Source organism: Lotus japonicus, chromosome 4, assembly GCF_012489685.1.
Source record: "Lotus japonicus ecotype B-129 chromosome 4, LjGifu_v1.2".
Classification (NCBI taxonomy): domain Eukaryota; kingdom Viridiplantae; phylum Streptophyta; class Magnoliopsida; order Fabales; family Fabaceae; genus Lotus; species Lotus japonicus.
The window spans coordinates 68770329-68794965 of NC_080044.1; the positions used below are offsets into that span (position 1 = coordinate 68770329).

General features: G+C 34.7%; 3 protein-coding genes across 4 annotated transcripts; 2 read left to right on the plus strand and 1 right to left on the minus strand.

Annotated features, from left to right (window-relative positions):
• Positions 1-1280: 1280 nt before the first annotated feature.
• On the plus strand, positions 1281-3001 carry LOC130713238 (cyclin-D5-1-like). The gene is made up of 5 exons (XM_057563023.1): positions 1281-1527; positions 1634-1857; positions 1966-2156; positions 2245-2378; positions 2798-3001. The coding sequence occupies exons 1-5, from the start codon at positions 1291-1293 to the stop codon at positions 2999-3001; spliced, it is 990 nt and encodes a 329-aa protein (XP_057419006.1). The 5' UTR covers positions 1281-1290.
• A 6341-nt stretch (positions 3002-9342) lies between these two features.
• Positions 9343-19292, minus strand: LOC130716050 (glyoxylase I 4). Of its 2 annotated transcripts, XM_057566225.1 has the most exons (6): positions 19152-19292; positions 11191-11324; positions 10364-10532; positions 10186-10269; positions 9884-10087; positions 9343-9727 (listed from the first exon to the last, which is right to left on the minus strand). In XM_057566225.1, the coding sequence occupies exons 2-6, from the start codon at positions 11239-11241 to the stop codon at positions 9633-9635; spliced, it is 603 nt and encodes a 200-aa protein (XP_057422208.1). In that variant the 5' UTR covers positions 11242-11324; positions 19152-19292; the 3' UTR covers positions 9343-9632. The 2 variants fall into 2 exon arrangements, with proteins under 2 accessions (XP_057422208.1, XP_057422209.1); XM_057566226.1 differs by lacking the exons at positions 11191-11324; positions 19152-19292 and adding an exon at positions 10621-11181.
• On the plus strand, positions 16258-18069 carry LOC130713239 (serpin-ZX-like). The gene is made up of 2 exons (XM_057563024.1): positions 16258-16635; positions 16967-18069. The coding sequence occupies exons 1-2, from the start codon at positions 16258-16260 to the stop codon at positions 17834-17836; spliced, it is 1248 nt and encodes a 415-aa protein (XP_057419007.1). The 3' UTR covers positions 17837-18069.
• Positions 19293-24637: the final 5345 nt, after the last annotated feature.

Consider the following 24637-nt stretch of genomic DNA (forward strand, 5'->3'; position numbering starts at 1 on the left):
ATATAAATATCAAGAAGGCTGAATGAAAGCAGAGTAGAGTTTCTGGTAGAGAAACCATTAATGGGAAGGGGAAAAAAACAAATCATGCAGAGAGAGTAGTGATGTCTTGGAACATAAATTTGAGGGTGATAACTAAACAGCTTTTAATCAACTCGTTCATCCACTTTTTTCTTTCAATAATTTTTATGTTTACTTTTTATTTCGTTATTAAAATAAGTTTGAAATGTTGTGTTCTCAACTAATGTTTTTTTTTTTAAGATTTTTTTTTAAAACAAAGATAATAGGAAGTAATGTTGGATTCATTGTTTTTGTTAATATTTGTATATTAATGTTTTGCTTTGTTATGACTTTTAAATCGTAGACGTCATTTTTTTATGCGGCTATGTTAATTAGTTTGAATTTCTTTATCAAATTTTTTTCGAAAGGAATATTTTTACCAAATTAAATATTAATTAAGTAGAAAAATACATTTGACTTTTTAAAAGAGAAGAATTTAAATAACATAAGAGTTATTACTTATTAGGATTGCCTCTGTAAGAGACAGTGGTTGAATTTAGTCAATTTACAGTTGCAGTGCACAAATCAAATAAAAAATAAAAAGTTATGTTTCTTAATGAGCCACTGAGCATATATAAATTACTAAAAGGAATATATAAAGGGTAGTCATATAACATAATTATAAGCAAAAACATTATTCATCATCAAAATCCACCCTCCTAGAATGGTAAAAGTTAACATTGTATTATTAATATTGGATGACTTAAGTATAAATTTGAGTAGATAATTTTAATAAATACGCCATTTTAATGACTTAACTTATTCTGGTAATACATGTTCAACCTAAAATGAATGCTAAGAAAATTCAAACAACTGTATGAAAATTATATATATTTATTAACTTTTGCATATCAAACAACATTCTATAATGGCACATCCAATAGTTACCATTTAAAACTTGACAATTGAGATCTTACCACACAAGTAAGATCGGATATTTGGTGAGTCAAAGTACCAAAAATGGACATTCCAAAACAATATCAAAGTATAGAACCTTTATAATTCATTTTTAATACAAAACCCTATATAATCAATGTTGTCAAAGGTTTTTAGCTAAATCGTAGCCATTCAATATAAGATTTCATCTAAATCTTAGTCTTTTCCACCTATATATAAAGCTTGTATGTGAATCATACAATATTATCATATAGTACACTCAGAGTCACATAATATAATCTCCCCATCCAAAGAGGGAGAGATTATTTGGAAGCCAAAAAGAAGAAACAGATCAATATGGATGATTTTTCGTGCAGCCTTCTCTGCGAAGAAAGCATGAGTTGCTTGGAAGATGACTTGGAGGATGAAGAACCACAACACCCTTTCATTGATGATCCAGAGGATGAGTACATGGGTGTTTTGATTGAAAAAGAGATCGGTCAGTCGGTCAAGTGTTTCAAAAATGATGAAACTTTGGTGATTGAGGACTGGTTGAAGCTTGCTCGCATTGATGCAATCGATTGGATTCTCAAAGTTAGTCCGAAATTACTCAATTTTCTTGTGCTTTTGTTTTGTCTTAGCTTCAATATTAATCAAATTGCACTTGTAAACAAGTATTGAATTTTTGTTCTCATTTTAGACAAGAGCAGCATTTGGTTTTCGCGTTGAAACGGCTTACTTATCTGTCACATACTTCGATCGAATTCTTTCTGGGCAACCAGTTGAAAAGATTCTATCAAAGTATGTGAGTGACAACAAGTGTTGGGCAATTCGATTGCTATCAATTGCATGTCTTTCTTTGGCTGCAAAGATGGAGGAGAGCAATGTGCCGGCACTATCAAAGTATTCCTCTGAGAAAAAATTGTGTGTTTGTATTTATGTTCAAGTCGGTCAAAAGTATATTCACTCGAATGACATAGAAGATTACATGAATTGGTTAAAAACACATTCAAACTGCATTGGAATGTGCAGTAATAAAAATGCAAACACACTGGAAATGATTCGAAAAATGGAGCTTTTGGTGTTGACCACATTGGAGTGGAATATGGGCATTGTCATTCCCTTTTCCTTTCTTTCTTATTTCATCACAAAGCTATGCCCAGAATCCCCTTCAAGTCCTGTTTTTTCCAAGGCCAAGCAACTCATCTTGGCCACAATGAAAGGTGAAAAAAAAATGAATTTTTTGCCCAAGTCTAACAAATTCTATTTAATTTCCACATGCACTAAGCAAATGTGTGTTCTCTTGCGCAGAGGTCAATTTAATGGATCACAAACCGTCTGTTATTGCAGCAGCTGCTACTTTGGTGGCATTGGATCAACAATTGACCTTAAAAACCGTGAAGTTGAAGCTGAGTTTAATTCCTCAACATGTGCTTCTTGAACCTGTGAGTTCTGTATTTATATTTTAATTTGTCCATTTGTTTCAACTTTTTTTTTTCGATAACAGGTATCATTTTTCGGAGGCAATCATGTCCAATCATTCTTTTTCTTTAAAAATCCCTTTTTAGTTAAAAAAACCATTTTTTTCTAATTCTTTAATTGTTTGTTTCATATTCTTAAAATAATTACTATCTTCAAAAAGTTGAAACAAATTATTTGAATAAAATACTTTAATTAGTTTATTAAAAAAACTATTTTGAAAAATAAGAGAGAAAATAATTAATGATTTTTATTAAAAAATTAATCAAACATAAATCAGCTTATATTGTTCATGAGATAAAAATCATTTTTTATAATCATAAACCATGGATGGAAGAACATGTATACTGATCAATTTTGTCATATTGGCTTTCTTTCTTCACAGAATGATGTATTTGGGTGCTACATTCTAATTCAAAGATTATATACTAGAGGAGGGAAGCTTTTACATACTCCATATTTTGAAACGAGGCCAAAAGATATGATAGAAAATTCTAATCAACATACTTCGACTAAGAGAATAAGACTCGCATTCTATGATGAAGAAAGTCATGGCAAGGGACTTCACTTGGAAAGTCCAAAATTTTGAAGATTATGTGTTGTCCTTTTTTGCTTTTTGTAACTTTAGAAGAAAGGTGTCCTTTATTATGATTCAACTCCTAATAAAAAAAATTCAACAAATAAAATCAGTTTTGTGACCATTGGGTACCAAAAATTTGGTCCATTTATTCACTTGTGCAACATATTGCCACTTAGATAGTTATAGTTACATACTTCCATTTGATTAGTTAAAATATCTTCAGAATAAAAAAATAATAAATAGTATTAATATATTTCAATATTGAAAATACTAAAAAATCATTTAATAATTATTTTAAAAAATTTAACTGTAATTTCCAAAAATATATTAAATATCTGTAAAAAAATTATTAAAACAACTATATAAAAATGCATTAAAGCATTTAATTTCCTCTAGAAATTAAATTACTTCTAAAACTATTTAAATGATTACTAATAATTTTATTAATTTTTTATTAGTGAAAATATTTTAAGATTTTAAAAAATTAACTATAGATAGACAACTAGAACAATTTCAAGACTTGGCAATGATACCACAGAAAAGAAGAAGAAAGCCGCTTACCACAGGTAAGAGAATGCATGGCTAATAAAATCTTTTATTAAAACTAAATGAAAAATTAAGAACTATTTAAGAAATAATTCTTAACATATTTTGATATATATTAGTGAATTTTTTTAACACTACCATTGATATTGAAATTGCTTCAAAATAATTTAAGAATTCTTAAACAAATACTTGAACTGTGATTTCCCAAAATATATTAAATTTATGTCACAAATTAATAGAATAATTATATGAAAAATATGTAAATTTTATTGTAGAATTAAATTTTAAATTATTTTATTTTTGTAACTTTAGAAGCTGATATTTCCTTTTTTCTTTAATTCAATTCATAGTAAGAGAAAATAAAAATAAGAATAAAATTTATTCAATTAAAAATAGATTTTTCTGACCATTGGGTACCAAAATTTTGGCCCATTTATTCAATTGTATTCTCTTACTAGTGTAGTGACCCTCATGATGCAGGCTTAGACATTCTATATAATTGATTAAAATAAAACATTCTAAATAGTATAAATATTTATTAATATTAGCCACGAGAAATATTTTCAACTTTAAATTATTATTTATTTAATGCCTACCTACTGATATGTCTCCTGTTTGCCTCGTTGAGTCTATCGTGATGCACTTTGGAGTTGTCTAATGCTATGGAAGGTAGATGAATTTAGAGAGATTAAAGGACATGTGTGCTGCCTTCTATGAATAGTTACAGGTGTTCATGTGATGCGGCTGCGTATGAGAAATTTTTTACGGATACAATCATTGTGTTAATAGGAATAGTAGGGTGAGGGCCTAGGTAGTTTATGGGAGCAATTTAGGAAAATAAATAGTCTTGTGCATGTAATGTGACAAATTCCGTAAAAAATTAACGGAATGATTGTTTTGCACGCACGGGGGTTAAATAGACCTTTTTAAAGATCGAGGGTTAAATCGCACGGGAGTCAAACTTTAGGGTGCTAAGTTACATTTTCCCTAATTTTAAATGTAGGTAGTTTGTTGGATGAAATGTATCAATATTGCAATAAAAACAATGAACAAATTTTAATATATATATATGTATAAATATATAAATGTGTAATAAAAACGGAGGGTTATTCCATATTCCTACAATATGCTGAAATATGTATGTTAAAGGGAAGAACGGGAGGATCTCAATTCAAATTTAGGTTTAACATGACATGGTTTATGGAGTAAGCTTGGAGAATCTTCACTTTGCAACAAATGAATCACACCACTGAGTTTAGCTCTTTGCTCTAGTAGCGGTTGGGTGCACCACGTTGACCATTTTCCTGAGGATCTTTTTGTTAGTTGTTGAGTATTTGATCACCTAGCCGCAATTGATTGTTCACAATCTTATTATATACCTTGCGGGGAAATTCTGCTTCATATAGCATTTGACCTTCCACTATTTCTAGTAGATAGTATCATGTCATAACTATAAATATTCGCCATTGGAGTAACTTTATCAAATTCAGGAATTAGTTTTGGCAATGCCACCTTGGGAGTCACATACCCACTTGTACCTTTACCAATTGATATAGATGCAAAGCTCTCCCCAATTCGACAAGTCCCAATCAACCCAAAATCAGATAATTTTGGACAGGACATAGTCCATTTAGAGATTTTGGGTTGGCTAGGACTTGTCAAATTGGGGAGAGCTTTGTATCTATATCAATTTTGGTAAAGGTACAAGTGGATACGTGGCTCCCGAGGTGGCATTGCCAAAACTAATTCCTGAATTCGATAAAGTTACACCAATGGCGGATATTTATAGTTATGACATGGTACTATCTACTAGAAATAGTGGAAGGCCAAATGATATATGAAGCAGAATTTCCCCGCATGGTATATAATAAGATTGTGAATGCGGCTAGGTGATCAGAATATCTCAACAGCTAACAGAAAGATCCTTAGGAAAATGGCCATCGTGGTGTAATGTGCACCCAACCGCTACCAGAGCAAAGAGCTAAACTCAGTGATGTGATTCATTTGTTGCAAAGTGAAGATTCTCCAAGCTTACCCCGTAAACCATGTCATGTTAAACCTAAATTTGAATTGGGATCCTCCAGCTCTTCCATTTAGCATACATATTCCAACTTGTAAAATTAATATTTCAGCATATTGTAGGAATATGGAATAACCCTCTGTTTTTATTACTTATTTATATATATATGTATAAGAACTAAAGTTTGTTCACTGTTTTTATTGCAATATTGATACATTTCATCCAATAAACTACCTACATTTAAAATTAGGGAAAAGGCAACTTAGCACCCTAAAGTTTGACTTCCGTGCGACTTAACCCCCAATCTTTAAAAAGGTATATTGAACTCGTTAAAGTTTTTAAGGCGTGCAAAACAATCATTATGTTAACTTCTAACGGAATTTGTCACATTACATGCAAAAGACTATTTATTTTCCTAAATTGCTCCTCATGCCCTCACCCTACTATTCGTATTAACCCAATGAATTGTATCCGTAAAAATGTTCTCATAAGCAGCCGCATCACATGAACACATGTAACTATCCATAGAAGGCATCACATATGTCCTTTAATCTCTCTAAATTCATCTACCTTCCATAGCATTAGATAACTCCAAAGTGCATCACGATAGACTCAACGAGGCATACATGAGACATATCATTAGGTAGGCATTAAATAAATAATAATTTAAAGTTGAAATTATTTCTCGTGCCTAATATTAATGTATTTTTATTTTTTAATAAATAAATATTTATACGATTACAATTATAAATAATTTTTTTAATCAATTATATAGAAGCTCAAAATCTTCTGGACCGGTAATACGCTTGGCTTTATAGCAAAGATATATAAGATATATCAATGATATAATTGCTGCACCTATTAAACCTTTATTAGCAAATATAATTATGAATTAATAAATATTTGATGTATATATTTTTAAATATCATATCACACATATATACATTAGCAAATTAACATTCCAACATATTATAAATATCATATCACACATATATACATTAGCAAATTAACATTCCAACATATTATAAATATTGAATAATTTAAAGTTATAAATGATAATATAATAAGAAAATTCGATTTGTCTATTTATACTAAAATCTAATGCTTAGCAATAATGATTTGCAGTTGAAGACTTTCTGCTATCCATTTGTTATGCTTTTTACTTGGTCCTATTATTTTGAACACTATTCCTGTTAGTTGTCCTCTACTCTTAAATGTCACATCTATGTTTGCAAGGAATTTTTTTCTGCTGAAGTTATGGATAAAGTAACAATTGAACAATTGTGTGGTTCAATCCCATCCAACATCTAAATTTGCAGATAAATGGAATTTGAAAATTAATTAGGGTAAGGGGAGGGGATTTTTGGTACTGTTTTTTAATGTGATCATTTTTAGTACGATTTTGTCTCACATCCATAATTACATACTAACAAGAAGCAATGAAATGAAGCAATATTCAATGATCTACATAAAGTTTTTTTATATCAATCTCCAATAACATATATTACTTGCATACCTTTATTCAATGGTGGATTGCTTTTTAGTAAACTGATTTTTCATCTGCATAGTAAACTAATAATAATGCAAAATCAGAAGAGGCAAAATACATACCGGATTGTTCAGCTGGGTCTTTGTCACACATAAAAGCATTTTTAATTGTGTCGTACATACATGTTCCACCATATATTTTGCAGCTACCACATTCTTTGTTGTCCCCATCCCATCTACACTCAAATCCTTTCGCTAAAACAATATTCACGTTTAAAACCGATTGGTCAAAAGCACCTCTCGCTGAAATGTTTGATGGACGTATGGTCTCACTTAAAATCAGTGAAATTCGCACCATACGTCTATCAAATATTTCACCAAACGTGAATATTGTTTTAGCGAAAGGATTTGAGGGTAGATGGGATGGGGACGACGAAGAATGTGGTAGCTGCAAAATATATGGTGGAACATGTATGTACGACACAATTAAAATATACATCAATGGAAAAACAAGAATATAGGAAGAAAATGTATGTGGAGATATGGGAAGATGAAGTGGATGTTCCTCTGGGTTTTATAGGATAAAACAGTTTGTTATGAGAACACGTCTTCACCGCACAATCTCAGATTTTAATTCCTAAAAACTTGGATTTGAATGGACGAGTAACAACTAAATACATAAAATAACGCAACAACGAAATAGTCAGAGTTCAAAAAAAAAAGAAATAGTCAATACATAGTTTAAAAAAGAAAAAGAAATAGTCACTACATTAAATTAGGGATTTCAAAAAAAGATTAGGGGAAATGCTGAAGATTACAAAAATCTACATCAACGGAAAAACAAGAATATATATAGGAGGAAAATGTGATTGACTATTTCATTAATTTCTTTTGAACTATTCTATTTCACTAATTACTAGCCTGATTTCTATGAAAACCAATTATGATTGGTTGTATATCATTTTCTTGCCTGGAATGTTTCGTACTATATAACACCATTCTTAAATTAGTGCTTCAAGACCCTGTAGCCGATTTCATGGAATACTTTCTACACTTAAACTTTTTTTTAAAACCGATAATTTTATCTTATATAGTAATCATTTCAATTTGTCTGAAACATCACCGTTGGATCACTTTGATTTTATTTTATTTGATGTTGTTTATTTTGAAAAAAAATTAATTAATTATGGAACATGGGTCGTGACTAATCGGCAGGCGCTTACATGACATGCCTACATCACGTAAAAGATGACGTGGAAGATGGACGTGTCAATTGAAGATAAAATCAATTTTTTAAAATTTAAGTGGGACCAAAAACTTATTTAGCCTTAAAAAAAATTAAGATTTTCTCCTCCACTTAAACTCTTTCCTCTACCAACACGAGGCTAGTCTAGTCGTAAACAAGTTGGACCCTATCAGGACGAGAGCACAAATTTGAATTTCGGGAAAGACATTTTTAGCGAGGACACAGGTACATCTGCAGACTAAAGAACAACAAAACTCCCTTCCCCCACTCCTCAACCTATTCAACCATAACCACACACATATAAGTCGGGCCGGTCCAACACTAAATGAGGCATAAAGCAAAGTTTAAAGTTATGTCTTTTTAATTTAGTAAAAAACATATTTGAGGCCTTTCTTACTTGGTAAAAAAATTGAGGCATTTTTTACTTGATAAAAAAAAAATTAGAGGCCTAAAGCGGTGGCTTGGGTGACATTACCCTTGGGCCGGCCCTGAAGCTCTAATTTTGGTCACAACCCACAAAAAGAATAATCAAGAAAGATTCAAACTTTAGTCCTAATTTGTTTAACCTCTAATCTCTTCTTCCATCGTCCTCATACCTCTTCCTCTTCTTTGTGTAGAATGCATGGAAGATAGCAAATGCAATCAATTAATCCTCTAACTGTTCTTTAAAATATGTATATGACAAGTGTTTATATGGCAGCTGCAACAATTTGAGTGGCCTGATGACCTTAATTATTGTTAGGGTTAAATTGAAACACACTTTTATTCAGCATAACGGACACTAGCTTTTGGTTCTCCACCAACAATAACCTAATAAATGCACTGCACCTAGACCAGAACTTGATACTGAACTTCTTCCACTGCTCGAAAGACTTTCTGATATGGCCAATACTAGTGAAAAGATAGGATTTAGTAGTACATACATGCCAAGCCAGAATATTTGTCCAATCCTTCAGGTATAAACCTGCACTAATCTGATGAACATGCTGTTAACTTTTGAAAAATATATTCTTGCTGATCTTCCATGTTTCCATCAAGTAAAAGTATAACTTTCCATAATCTTGTCAATTTCAATGCTATTTCTCATTATTCATGATCCATTTATCATTACAGATTTACTATAAGCCAATAGCATATTCTAAGTTTGAACATAGAAAACTTAGATGAGCCAGTACTATGCTGCTTCTAGTGCCCACTGCATAGCAAAGCTACTTTGCTACTAGTTGCAATCTGTTCAGCCTTAACATATATGCAATCATATGTGCTGCTGTGCATTCATTTCTACCTTCTGATGACTTATTGACACCAAAGGGTGAGCTAGCAAGTAATATCCAAATTCATCAGTCATCTATTTGTGTAAACTCCAGAGCATTTGCATCAGGATCGCGTGTAAAAATTGCTGGTCTTCCAGAACGGCTAAGTGTGTAGGAAATACCTAAAATGTAGAAGAGAAAACAGAATATAAGAGTGTAGGCTAGACCTACAAGGTAGAAAAGCACAGAAAATAGCACAACATAGAGCATCTCATTTGGCAGCAAATCATAGTGAAACGTCAGAACACTTGTTATATAAAGAATGAAAGAAGGAATACCAGCTTTATCAAGGATCGCTTTCAGCTTGGAAACATCCCGGATCGCGATACATGTATGACGATCTCGACCCCCATGTTGAGGTCGTCCGGTTAAAGGGTCAGGATTTGGAAGCTCCATCAGATGAATCATCTCGGAGCCTACCCACAACCAAGCACCTCTGTATGGAAGCTTATCATGTGGCCTTGCTTCATTTATCTCGAGGCCTAAATTTCATTGAACTTTTAGCTATTCATTCGATCGTTCATACACTTTCTTGTCAAATAGTGTGCACAGCAAATATTGGTTTGAAAAGCTGGAATACCTAAAACGTTTTGATAGAAGTCAAGTGATCTTTCCAGGTTTTCACATAGAATTCCAACATGGTGAATACTAACAACTCCATAATCTGAAAAATACCAGAAAATAAAATTAGTAAAAAATTTAAAGATAAGCTCCTACACAAAAACAAAGCAGAAAATGAACTATAACCAATTACACACCACTTCCTTCATTAATAGGCTCTGATTCTTTGTCAAGTACATCCCCCTCAACAGCCACCTGAGCTTTTATTGACATGCTTGGAACATAGCATCTCCCATTTTTAACACTAGCATGATAAAATTTGGACTGCAGGTTCATGGTTAGGGGTGAAAAGCTGACATAATTCAACTGCAACAAAAGGGTTGGTAAACAGGAGAATTAAGATTGGGCATTAGAAATGACAAAGCATAGTAATATGTCAATGTACAAGGCTCACTGCTCAGAAATTGCTGAAAGTACAACTTGAACTAATATTGCTAGCATTCAGTTCAAAATGCTTCAAGATCATTCATCCAGACTTGTTTTTTCCCAATCTGGTAGGCAAGTACAAAAGAAAACAAAATTGTCTTCTTTTTCCTTAGCAAACAATCAAGTACGGTTACCGCGAAAAACAACAAACAAAGTACTAAAATTCCTAAAAACATAAGTACTTCTAAATTCCTAGTAAGCCAGGGTATTAGATTAAAACAACCCAACAACATAAGTAGCTAATGAGTTAAAAATCATGCAATTTGCACCTTGTAATACTAAAACATGTATGAGTTGCAAAAAATTAAGCAGCTGAAGAAATAACAGACAACCCAAGACAAATTTCCTGGTTAGGAACAAAAAGTCAAAAGAAAAAACATCCAACACCCAAGTCTACCTATACTGCAAACCCGGATTAAAATCCCTTTGTGATGTTTTTAAGACCATCAATTCGCCAACTTGACGCAAAACCCCAGATGGGTACAGATACATCATGCAAGTAACATGAGATAGCTGAAATCATGGATTCAAAAATTACCTTTTGGTGCAGAGGAGATGTAAAGGAAGGAGCTCTGAGAAGGGACGCCATGGCAGAGCCAGAACTAATCAGTATAGTTTTGCGGTATGATTATGAAGCTCACTATTGAGTAATGAGTGGACACAGAATCCTCTCTGCTTATGGGGCTCACAATTTTCAGGGTAACACCAAACATAGGCCACTAATTTGAGCATGAGACATATTACAAATTACAATATATAAAAATGAGGAGTACATTCAAAAATTGCACCTTGTAATTTTTTTTTTGGTAAATGGTATATGGATCACTTTGAAAATTTATGATTTTGTTGTGTGAAAATTTTGATTTCTCATCATCAGTAGTCATACAACTAATTTCTTCGAGACTCAGATTATATGGATGAAATTATTCACATAGCATCATGGCCGTGTAAAGGCGACCAATAAGGCTATAGTCTAAGGCTCCAAATCATGAAAAGAAAAAATTAGGCCCAAGAAAATTAGTTGCTATTCAAAAATTTAGTAATGAGATTACACTTTCACCCTATAAATCTTTTTGTATTGAGTATTTATTTTAATACATATTATATCACTCAATTAATTTTTATTGAGACATGATTTGAACAATTTTTGCAATATGAGACTATTTTTTATTTGATTCCAAAAAACTTTAAAGCTTTAGATGGGGAAGTACAAGTTCCAGAAGCTATTTTTTTATGTGTAACTTTTTTAATTTAAGGGTATTGTTGGAATTAAAAAATTTAAAAAACATATAGTGTATTAAAATTAGTGTGTGCAAAAATCAATACCCCTCAACAAATAGAAAACTATCAAGTTTAAAGTTTCTCATAATAATAGATATGTAATAGATCAAGGACTAGTTTGTAATTAGTATTAGTTAGAGTCCTTGTCTTTAATTAGAAGTTAGTTAGTTGTGTTTTCTGTTAGAAGGTTATCTTGTTATATAACCTAGTATCTTCTATTCTGTAAACTACTGAAGCATTATCCTTCTGTATTCTTCTTCTTCATTTCTTGATTCAATGGAAATTAGTTTCAGTTTTGTTATGGTATCAGAGCCTATCCTAGATCCATTTGTTGTGTGGAGACCTCCCATATTTGGGCCACTCGTTGTTGTTTCCACGTTCCTTGTGTTTTGTCTCAACACTTACCAGTCACAGGAAGAAATTTGATCCTCGGGCTACTAAGTGCATTTTCCTTGGTTTTAAACCTGGCACTAAAGGTTTTGTTACCTATGACCTCAAAAGTAGAGTCATTTCCATTTCTAGAAATGTGACTTTCCATGAACACATTTACCCCTTCAAACCTCTTGATAGTGACTTAACTCCAACACAAGCTTTACCTACTATCCTTCCTCCTATCTTTGATGATGACATACCTGTTCCAGCTACTGTACAAGCTCAGGAACCACCAGTTAATAACCAAAATCAGGTTATTGCTCCACGAACATCACAAAGAATAAGGAAACCACCATCTTACCTTCAAGATTATCATTGTACTCTCTTGTCTTCTGATAGTGTGCCAATTACTTCTTCAAGCACAGGTATCACTTATCCTTTATCCAAAGTATTGTCTTATGATCATCTTAATCCCAAGTATCAATCTTTTGTAATGAACATTAGCTCAAGCTTGGAACCAACAAGATTTTTGGAGGCAGTGAAACATGAGTGCTGGAGAAAGGCTATGGATCAAGAGATTGAAGCCTTGGAGAGAAATCAAACTTGGATTTTGGTGGATAAACCTCCTGACTCTAAACCTATTGGCTGCAAATGGGTGTATAAGGTCAAATACAAGCAAGATGGGTCCATTGAGAGGTATAAGGCTCGTTTGGTGGTAAAGGGTTACACTCAAGTTGAAGGAGTGGACTTCCAAGACACATTTTCCCCTGTTGCAAAAATGACAACTTTAAGGGTGATTTTAGCTTTGTGTGCTTCTCAGCAATGGCATCTCCACCAATTAGATGTAGACAATGCATTCCTACATGCATCCCTTGATGAGCAGATCTATATGACAATTCCTCAAGGACTAGTTTGTAACAAAGCTAACCAAGTCTGTCTTCTTCAGAAATCCTTGTATGGCTTAAAGCAGGCCAGCAGACAATGGTTCAACACACTTAGTGCTTCTCTCAAGAAACTAGGGTACAAGCAAAGTAATGCTGATCACACCCTCTATATTAAAGCATCCTCAGGTTCTTTTACTGCTTTGCTTCTATATGTTGATGATGTTCTTCTGGCTGGAAATGATATGCATGAGATTCAACTTGTCAAATCTTCACTTCATGATCAGTTCAGGATCAAAGACTTGGGTGAGGCCAAGTATTTTTTAGGTCTTGAAATTGCACGGTCCACATCAGGCATTGTTCTCAATCAGAGAAAGTATGCTCTTCAACTGATTTCAGATTCAGGACATTTGGCTTCCAAACCTGTTTCTACTCCCATGGACAACTCACAGAAACTAGGAACAAACATTGGCACTCCTCTTACTGATATAGGGTCTTATAGAAGACTAGTGGGCAGACTCTTATATCTTAATACTACAAGACCTGACATCACGTTTGCAGTGAATCAGCTCAGTCAGTTTCTTTCTGCTCCTACTGACATTCATGAACAAGCAGCTCACAGGGTTCTCAAGTATCTCAAAGGATCTCCTGGATCAGGCTTGTTCTATCCTGCTTCATCTTCTACAACTCTAACTGCCTTCAGTGATTCTGATTGGGCAGGTTGTATTGATACTAGGAAATCTATTACTGGCTATTGCTTATTCTTAGGTGATTCTCTGATTTCTTGGAGGTCTAAGAAACAAAGCACTGCATCCAGATCTTCTTGTGAATCTAAGTACAGGGCCATGGCAACAACAGTGTGTGAAATTCAATGGCTACACTACCTTCTTCAAGATCTGAATCAGCCACAGCTAGCTCCTACTTCCATGTTCTGTGATAATCAAAGTGCTATGCACATTGCACACAATCCCAGCTATCATGAGAGGACCAAACATATTGAACTTGACTGTCATATAGTCAGAGAAAAGCTTCAACAAGGATTAGTTCATCTCTTGCCTATTTCTACTACTCTACAAACTGCTGATGTATTCACAAAATCTTTGACTCCTGCACCTTTCAAGACTTGTATTTCCAAACTGGGCATGAAAGACATTCACCTCCCAGTTTGAGGGGGGCTAATAGATATGTAATAGATCAAGGACTAGTTTGTAATTAGTATTAGTTAGAGTCCTTGTCTTTAATTAGAAGTTAGTTAGTTGTGTTTTCTGTTAGAAGGTTATCTTGTTATATAACCTAGTATCTTCTATTCTGTAAACTACTGAAGCATTATCCTTCTGTATTCTTCTTCTTCATTTCTTGATTCAATGGAAATTAGTTTCAGTTTTGTTACATAACTCAATAATAGTATAATTCATTCTTTAAGCGATAATCAAAATAAAGACAACACATAAAATTTTAGTCATCTACATCTGTTGTGTTGTTGCATTGTTGATATCGTCATTATAACCTATGTTTGTTATATATGTTTTAAGCATTTGAGCTACTCTTTGTTTCAGGAGGACTTGATAACATAATACATAAAAATGCTGAGCAGGAGGCTAAGGGTCATTTAGAGATTTCAGAGGAGGAATATGAAGGATTGAAGGTGATGATGATGATGACGATGATGATAAGCTTGAGGTTCCACCAAAGAGAAAAAGGTCAAGAAAGGATTAGTAGCTCCATGAAATTGTTTCATGCTGTCATGTGTTGTGATGGGATGGGGATAACGAACAATTAACTGTAACAAATAAAGTACCAATAGATATACTTTCTCTGTTTCATAATAACTGTTCACATAGAGAGAAAAAGTTTGTTTCACAATAACTGTCCACTTAGAATTTCAATGGAGCATTAATTGATGTTTTTACGTATAATACCCCTATGAGAAAAATAAATGAGGAGAGATAAAAGTATATTTTAAAGGGTAAAATAGAGAAATAAGTGATATGTTTCAAAAAGTTAACCATATTAATTGCATTTCTTAATATGTGTGCATCTTCTTTAAGTGGGCAGTTATATTGAAACGCAGGGAGTATCTATCAATCATAAATAGAATAAATTAGCGGGTTAAAACATGTGATTTGTATAGTGAATATTATTAGTGGGTTAAAACCTGTGATAGAACAAATATCGTATGCATTATTACTATTTATAATGATGCACTTACATAAATATTACATTGTTGTAGACTTCTTCTTGTATTAATAAGTGGTTTTTATAACAATTTGGCTCATTTATTGTAATTACATGTTGATTGTGTAAGATGCTAGTCTAGCAATAGAGCCAACTAAACGTTGGGAACAAGCATTAAGTTGAGAAACCAATATAGTTGATGATGAATACTTCTCAGTGCTGAATGCTGATTCATTTTTTCCATTATCAATACTTGAACCTTTCTTAAAGAAGAAAATTGTACAGGTCAATTTAATAAGGATAAACTCAAACATTAAGTTCATATTTTCTATCGAACTTGACAGGTTCATATTTTGTATCAAACTTGATTAATTTGATAGACCATCATTTTTTACATTAGAATATCACAAATCAGAGTTTCTCCATGTCCTCGAAAATGTAGGGGAAGAATCAAATCAATTTATTTTTTTGTCAAAATCAAATCAAATCAAATATTTAAAAAGCAATAGAATTAATACAGCAAGGGTTGGGCCATGGTCCACTGAAGTGAGAACTACATATACATATCCGTCTATTATTTTAGAAGTTTGTTTTTCGCTCCTCATCTTTACCATAGCTGCTGCCGTTCTGTTTTTCTGAGTTTGGTTCTGCTCTTTTCTATGTTCAATCAATCACTGCATGCAATGTCGTTTTTCTTTGTTTATGAGTTTGATTGTTTGTTGTTAAATGCCCTTTTTTCTTTTCACTTTTTGAAGTTTGATTGCTTTTCTTTTCGTTATTTCCCTAATTATTTCATCAGTTTATTAGTTCAATATTATAAGGTATATGATCTTTTCTTATTACTGACTAATTGCTTATTGTTTAGATTTTTGAACCATTGAATTGAATTGAAGTAAATGGACCTCAGAGAATCAATGAGGTGCCAAACAGATGTTGCCCTCACCATCACAAAGCATTTATTCTCTAAACAAGAGTATCAAGACAAGAACCTCATGTTTTCACCTTTGTCCCTCCATGCTGTTCTTAGCCTCCTGGCCGCTGGTTCAGCAGGCAGCACACTCGACGAGCTTCTTTCCTTCCTCCGATTTGACTCCATCGACCATCTCAACACTTTCTTCTCTCAACTCATCTCCGCTGCTGCTCCTTCTTCACATCCCCTCACTTTTGTTAATGGAATGTGGGTTGATAAATCGGTTTCCCTTTCCAATTCTTTTAAACAACTTCTGGCCACTCATTACAAGACGTCTCTGTCCTCAGTTGATTTTCAGACCAAGGTATTATACCCTTAATTTTAAGGAACTTCTTAACTTGTTTTTTAATTGGCCAATATATCCTTCTATGAAAAAAAATACTCCCTCCGTCCCTAATTATAAGCTAACATTGAGACTTTTTTTGTGTCACTAAATATAAGCTAACCTTGCAAAAGTTAATATTTCTTTCCATATTCACCCTTGCATTTATTGGTAGTGGAGCACCACCATTAGTAGTACAATGATGAAAAAGTGTTATCATAAATAGGGGTAAACATAGAAAGTTGTACATTTTTTTTGAAAACCAATGCATCAATTAAGGCTTTCTTAATAAGTGTGATTTTTACAACTTTAGCTTATAATTAGGGACGGAGGGAGTATTAATTATGATTTTGGTGTGGATTTGAAGGGAGATCAAGTGTGCCAGGAGGTGAATTCATGGGTTGAAAAAGAGACTAAGGGTCTTATCACAGACCTTTTTCCTCCCAAGGCAGCAGACAAGTTAACCAGGCTTGTGTGTGCAAATGCACTCTCCTTCAAGGGTGAGTGGAAACACAAGTTTGATGCTTCATGTAATAATAAGTTTTACCTCCTTAATGGTACCTCAATCAAGGTTCCCTTCATAAGCAATGGGAAGAAGACGCAGTATATTAGAACTTTTGATAGTTTTAAAGTCCTCCGGCTTTCTTACAAACAAGGTAGGGATGAAAAGCGTCGGTTCTCTATGTGCATTTTCCTTCCAGATGCAAAAGATGGACTCCCAGCTTTAATTGAAAAGTTGGCTTCAGAATCTGGTTTCTTGAAAGGCAAGCTTCCTCGCCGAAAAGTGCGAGTACATACATTCAAGATTCCAAAATTCAAGATTTCTTATACACTTGAAGCTTCTAATTTGCTGAAAGAGCTTGGAGTAGTTTCGCCTTTCTCTCAATTGGATGCAGATTTTACAAAAATGGGGGACTCTCCTTCCGAAGGAGGTGTATCCGTTGAAAGCATGTTTCACAAAGTTTCCATTGAGGTAGATGCACAATGCACTAAAGCTACAGCAGCGGCCGGTTCACTGTTAGGCACTTATTTTAGACCAGCTGGCATAGATTTTGTAGCAAATCACCCTTTCCTCTTCTTGATACGAGAAGATTTGACCGGAACATTCCTCTTTATTGGGCAGGTGCTCAATCCTCTTGATGGAGCAGACCCGTTGGTGAAGGTTTGCAATTTCAATATCTGATTGTTTTTTATTTTGTGATTAACAATTTCATAAGGGGGAGTTACAATTCTTTTCACTTAAGATGTGTATTATATAATGGACCAGGTCCTTCATTGGCATAGTATTTGTTACTTGAATATTCAGCAATTTGTGAGGTTTGAGAATCAATACAACACAACACAATCAAGTTTTAAGTTTCCGCATGTCTGACTTTACATAATTTCTTATTTATTTGCTTATAAAAAAAAACATAATTTCTTATTCAAGTAAGAATGGAAATAAGGACAGTTAAACATAAAATTTTAGCCATGTCCACCTGTTGTGTGTTGCATTATCTTGTCGTCAATACACTGCAAGTATAATTTCATTTTATTATGTTTTAAGCATTTGAGTTACTCTTACACATAAAATGTTTTAGGAGGATTTGAGAGTAAATGGAGAGGAGGAAGATGAAGACAATGCAAGAACAGTGGATGAATCCTCCGCCATAAGGGATCTTTTACGTCTACATGATGATATGCTAAATGATTATGTACTAAGAATGGAGCTATGGAGCTAGATGAAGAAGGTGTTTACTGCAGCTACAATAGCAACCGATTCACTGTTTGGGGGATCAATGTGTTTACCAACAGGTATAGATTTTGTAGCAAACCACTCTTTCCTTTTATTGATATGAGAAGATTTGACCGGAAACTTTATTGGGAAGGTGCTAAAGTCCTCTTGATGGAGCAGCCCTATCGGTGAAGAAGGCTAGCAATTTATATTTTTTTTTTTGATAAGCCAACAGCTAGCAATTTATATGATTGTATTTTGTTACTAGTATGATTCTCGTGCATCTCCTTTTAAATTTAAAATTAAATTTAACGTGTTGCCACATACATAATGATGTTAATTTTTATTGTTATAATTATATTATTATGGATTTTGATTTTAATTTTTTTTATGAAATTTGGTTGTAAATTATCATTAATAGATTACAAATATGCAATAATAATTGAATATGTAAATTAAATAGTTTTTTCAAATATTTTGGGAAAAAGATAGCACCGTCGGTACATAGAAATTAATCCCTTAGTTAGTATTTGTTTTGTAGTCGTGCTATTATGTTTCTTAATTGTTAAACTAAGCTAGTAATTAACAATAGATACGGGAAACCTATGAATTCATCACAGATTTCGAAAAAAAAGGAAAACCAAAGTCCTTGTATGCAAGAGAGTGGATTGGAAAGCCACTCATAAAAAGAATAGCTAAACTCCTTGATATGCTTTTAACCAAGACCAAGACCAGGACTGTCGTTTAACATGATCAAAAGCCTCTTCATAATTAAATTGTTTACCTCTGAATATGAGTGAATTTCTCCCCATCCAAAGTGACCAAATCATTGCCATGTCAATGAAACACGCCTATGAGTGTTGTTCCAGCCCACCTTGAACTGAGATAAATGTTCCCTAGGAGAGGTCACAGTGCCTGAATCCACTCCAAGCAAGCTAGCACCAAGTTGCCAAAAGTGCATGGAAACAGAACATGAAAAAAACAAATGCGAACATGATTCCAAATGAGCATTGCAGAAACTACATAATGCTTGCTCCTGTTCTACAAAGACCTTCCTCTTAAAAAGATTCTCCTTACTAGCAATACGATCCAGCAGAACCCGCCAAGCGAAGGCCTTAACCTTTGAAGGAGCCAAGGACCTCCACACATCAGAAAATACTTGATCCTGCACCAAAGAAGATGTTCCCTGCATAAAAAGATAGGCTGAATTTACTGAGTAAACACCATCATCGCTTGCCAACCAGGTCCAACGGTCAGGAGAACCTTCTATCAAACTGATCTCTGAAAGATCAGACATCAAACTGTTAGGTACCAGAGTAGCGAGATAAATATTACGCAACTAAAATAAGAGATGAGAGAGTAGGAAATTGACACACAATATTTACGTGGAAAACCCTCAACAAATAAGGGAAAAACCACGGGCACCGGTAGAAAAGTTTTTCACTAAGTGGAAGAAGTTACAACACCTGTCTCTAATACAAGGAGAGAACACTCACTAGGAGAACCTCACAAGAGAACCTATATTTCTCTCTATTTTTTCTCTCTAGCTAATCAATTCTTCTTGCTGAATTGAATGAATTGAACAATGGCAACATTCTCTATTTATAGCAAATCTTCACTGCCTCTGCATTGCTTTATCTCTTCATTTCCAGCTTTGCTTCTTATCTCTTCATTTCCTAGTCAATTACTTGTTCTAATTTACCAAGTAATTGACCACTTCCTAGTCAATTACTTGTTCTAATTTACCAAGTAATTGGCCACTAGTTTGCAGACTTTTTCATTGTTAAGTAAACAAAAGTGGCTTTACATTCTATTCTTTAATATATCATGAAGAAGTTGAGTGATCAATTTGATCACTACAACCAGCAACATTCTGCATAGTTGCCGACATTCTCCCACTTAAAGTCACTTTTGTGATCTTGCAAAATTTTCTCTACCTTGCCAGTTCCATGCTACTCACGTTTTTAATAGGCCATAGGAGGACCTACACCATGCAAACTTATCAGAGTTGATCGGCTTCGTCATTACATCTGCTAGGTTGTCTTTGGTGTGAATTTTCTGCATATCCACACTTCCTTCTTTTACTACCTCTATGACAAAATGGTATTGAACTCCTATGTGTTTTGTCCTGGAATGAAAGGCTGGATTCCTTGCAATGTGCAAGGCGCTCTGACTATCACAATACAAAATAATCTTCTGTTGCTTGTGCCCGAGCTCTTCCAACAACCTTTGAATCCAAATAGCTTCCTTGCATGCTTGAGTAGCTGCCATGTATTCTGCTTCTGTAGTAGACAAAGCTACAACAATCTGCAATTTGGATACCCAGCTTACTGCTCCTCCTGCAAGTGTGAACACATAGCCTGTAGTAGATTTTCTTTTATCAATATCACCTGCAAAGTCTGAATCAACATAGCCTCTGATAGTGAATTCTGATCCCCCAAAACATAACGCAGCACCTGAGGTTCCTTTGATGTATCTCAGAATCCTCTTCACCGCATTCCAGTGCTCTTTGCCTGGATCTGCCATAAACCGACTGACCGTCCCAATTGCTTGAGCAATATCTGGCCTAGTACATATCATAGTGATAAGCGCATAATTGATGCACTTTACATGTGTCTTTCTAAGCTTCATTATATACAATTTTGTGCTTAATTGTTATGACTTAGCCATGTTTTGACCATTAGTGCTTATTTGGATTATTCATGGAAAAGTGCTTAATTCTACACTTTTAGTTTCTGTGACTGTTTTTCTAGAACAGGTTGAACCTGGAGCTACAAATATCCAAATTGGGCGAATAATATGTCGTTCGAAAGCTAACTCGAAGCTCTACAACTTTCATGTTCAGCACAATTTGAGAATCAGCCTCTAACTTGGTCATAATTTCCTTGCAAAGTTGCTGTCGCTAATCCTGCGAATCTGGAACAGTCTGCACTAAAATGATCATATCTTGGGCTACAGAACTCCGAATCAGGATCCAATTGAAGGCCCGCGAAGCTGACTTAAAGAGCTACAACTCTCATGTTTACCTCAATTGAAGATTCAGACTTCTTGTGGGACCCGCGAATGCCTGATTGTTCAGCAGCTTACTCCTTTATTTGGGCCCGATTTTGTGAAGATTTAGAAAAGATTTAGATAACAAAGATTGTTACTTGATGAACAAGTTTATTTATTAGTATAAATAAGTGAGTTTAGGCTTTTGTTAGACACACCACCTCACCACATCTCACCATCACCTCCTCCACCTTCTCCTAATATCTCTCTCCATCTTTTCTAGTATGAGTTGCTAAACTCCATAGTTAGTCTTAGGATTTTTAATATTCTTGTGTTTGCAAACTTGAGGTTCTGTTCTTAATGCAAATTTCTTCTTTATTAATTCTCTTCATCTCTATTTCTGATATAGGGTTTGCTTAATTCCGTAGTTTTAGAAATAAGAGTTGATGCATGTTCGCTTAGTTCATGTTAGTTCGTAACTGTTTCTTAATCGCTTAGTTTAGGAAACTGTGAATTAATTTTCGCTTAGTTAATTAGTTCTCACGAATTAGGGAAACAATAAGGAAGAATTAATCTTTTGTAACCAATGAAGGTTTGTTGCACTGGAATGTTATAATCCGATGACTAACGCTTTCTCTCTTCTGTCTAGTCTATTTAGTTATTGCTTTGTTACTTTTCAATCCAATCAATCAACCCCCTTTTAAGTTTTTTTTGTTTTACTCTATTATCAATTAATACTTCACTGAGTCCTTGTGAGATCGATCCTGGTGTTCAACACCTTGTACTGCATTCAAAGCAGAATACTTTGGCACGCACCCGCGACAGTTCGTTCGTCACATAGCATACATAAGGCTTCCCACCGCTGATGCATACGGTACTCGAGACATCTCCATCCTCTCTGCTTCACTGCTAGGAATCATACTTGAGGATAATTTGTAATTAACAGGAAGTGGGGTTGAGATTGGGTTACAGTCTTGCATGTTGAAGCGCCGCAAGACTTTCTGAAGATAATTCTTCTGAGAAAGTCAAATCTTCCTGTCTTTTCTGTCTCGGTGAATTTGCATCCCTAAAATCTTGTTTGCGGGTCCCAAGTCTTTCATATCAAACTCCCTAGTCAACTGTGCCTTCAATTCTTGGACTTGATCTTTGTTGGGGCCTACCACCAACATGTCATCCACATACAACAGCAAAATGATGAAATCATTATCATCAAACCTTTTGTAGTACGTACAATGGTCTGAACTCAGCCTGTTGTATCCAAGGCTCATGATGAAAGAATCAAATCTCTTGTACCAACACCTCGGCGCCTGCTTTAGACCGTACAGAGATTTGGTCAACCTGCAAACCAAGTTTTCATTTTCATGATCTTCAAAGCCTTCTGGTTGGAGCATATATATTTCTTCTTCAAGTTCTCCATGAAGAAATGCAGTTTTCACATCTAACTTCTCAAGATGTAGATCAAATGCGGCACACATTGCCAGGACTATTCTGATAGTAGTAAGTCTTACCACCGGAGAGAATATCTCATTGAAATCAATGCCTTCTTTTTGAGCATATCCTTTGACCACCAGTCTTGCACGGTATCGTTCCACTTGATCGTTGCCATCTCGTTTAATTTTGAACACCCATTTGTTTCCAATGGTTTTCCGACCTTTGGGAAGTTCAACAAGTTCCCAAGTGTTATTTCTATGTAAGGCTTCAATCTCCTCCTGCATTGCTGCCATCCATAGAGAAGCATCTGAACCATTTAACGCCTCCTGAAAGGTTGATGGTTCTCCATCTTCTGATAGAAGACAATATGCATCATGACTTGCCATCACATATTCTGAGTGCCATGATGGTTTTCTTATTTGACGTGTTGTTCTCCTGAGTTCTTCATCATTGACCTCATTTGGTTCTTGTTCTTCGTGCTCTGGCTCTGCTTCAGAAGAATCATCTCCTCCTGACTTTTCCTCTATCTCCACTGTAGCAGTCTCCTTTGTAGTGCCATCATTTTTCTGCTCCTTTTGTAATTCATTTTCTACAAAGATTACATCTCTGCTGACAATAATCTTGTGGGCAGCGGGATCACACAGACGATACCCCTTTACATTGTCAGCATAACCCACGAATATGCATCTCCTGGATTTTGGATCCAGCTTTGTTCTTTCTTGGAAGTTGTACATCACGTACACAGGAGTCAGGACATCCAAACACACGTAGAGAAGAATAATCACCTGGTTTTCCCTTCCACATCTCCATTTGTGTATTTAAACCAATTGCTGTTGATGGCGATCGATTTATCACATAACATGCAGTTTTGTCAGCTTTTGCCCAGAAGGACTTGCCTAATTCCGCTGTTCTCAACATAGCTCTTGTCCTCTCCAGAAGAGTTCTATTCATCCGCTATGCTACTCCATTCTGCTGAGGTGTATGAGCAATTGTAAATTGCCTCGTTATACCTTCTTGCTTGCAGAATGCCAGGAAATCACCATCTGTATATTCTCCTCCATTATCTGTCCTCAAGCACTTAATTCTTTTCCCAGTTTCAAGTTCTACTTGTGCTTTGAACTCCTTGAATACTGAATACACACCTGACTTCTTCTTGATCGGGTACACCCACAATCTCCTGGAGTAATCATCAATGAATGATACAAAATATTTGGCTCCTCCAATGGACATTTCTGGTGACTCCCACACATCAGAATGAATCAAGTCCAGTATGTGTTTGCTTCTAGCAGTTGATTTAGCAAACTTTAGTCTATGCTGCTTGCTTATCACACAGTGCTCACAGAAAGGTAAATCTACCGTCTTGAGCCCAGGTATGAGATTACGTTCTGCAAGGATTTTCAAGCCTCGTTCCGACATATGGCCTAGTCTGCGGTGCCACATCATCGTTGTTTCTTCTTGGCTTCCAGCTGCAACTAATGCATCTGCCATTTGCAACGTATCTCCCAAGAGCATGTATAGATTTGCAGCGACCTTCTCTGCTTTCATCCCTACTAGTGAACCTTTCACCACTTTCAAGATCCCATCTTGAATATGGGTCTTGCATCTGAGGTCATCTAGTTGCCCAATAGACAACAAATTCTTTGCTAACCCTTTCACATGTCGTACCTCTTGAAGTGTGCGAATAGTACTATCATACATTTTTATTTTGATAGTACCAACTCCAGCAATTTCCAAAGCATGATCATTTCCCATAAACACATATCCCTTCGAGACAGGTTCATAAGTGCAAAACCAATCTCGTGGGGTCATGTGCCATGTTGCTCCTGAATCTACTATCCAACCATCAGT

Coding starts and splice junctions, on each gene's coding strand:
- LOC130713238 (XM_057563023.1), top strand. CDS start 1,291: ATGGATGATTTTTCGTGCAGCCTTCTCTGCGAAGAAAGCATGAGTTGC. Junction 1,528..1,633: donor CAATCGATTGGATTCTCAAA/GTTAGTCCGAAA, acceptor TTCTCATTTTAG/ACAAGAGCAGCATTTGGTTT. Junction 2,379..2,797: donor AACATGTGCTTCTTGAACCT/GTGAGTTCTGTA, acceptor CTTTCTTCACAG/AATGATGTATTTGGGTGCTA.
- LOC130713239 (XM_057563024.1), top strand. CDS start 16,258: ATGGACCTCAGAGAATCAATGAGGTGCCAAACAGATGTTGCCCTCACC. Junction 16,636..16,966: donor CAGTTGATTTTCAGACCAAG/GTATTATACCCT, acceptor TTACAACTTTAG/CTTATAATTAGGGACGGAGG.
- LOC130716050 (XM_057566225.1), bottom strand. CDS start 11,241: ATGGCGTCCCTTCTCAGAGCTCCTTCCTTTACATCTCCTCTGCACCAA. Junction 10,533..11,190: donor CATCTCCTCTGCACCAAAAG/GTAATTTTTGAA, acceptor CTTTTGTTGCAG/TTGAATTATGTCAGCTTTTC. Junction 10,088..10,185: donor CTTCTATCAAAACGTTTTAG/GTATTCCAGCTT, acceptor AATGAAATTTAG/GCCTCGAGATAAATGAAGCA.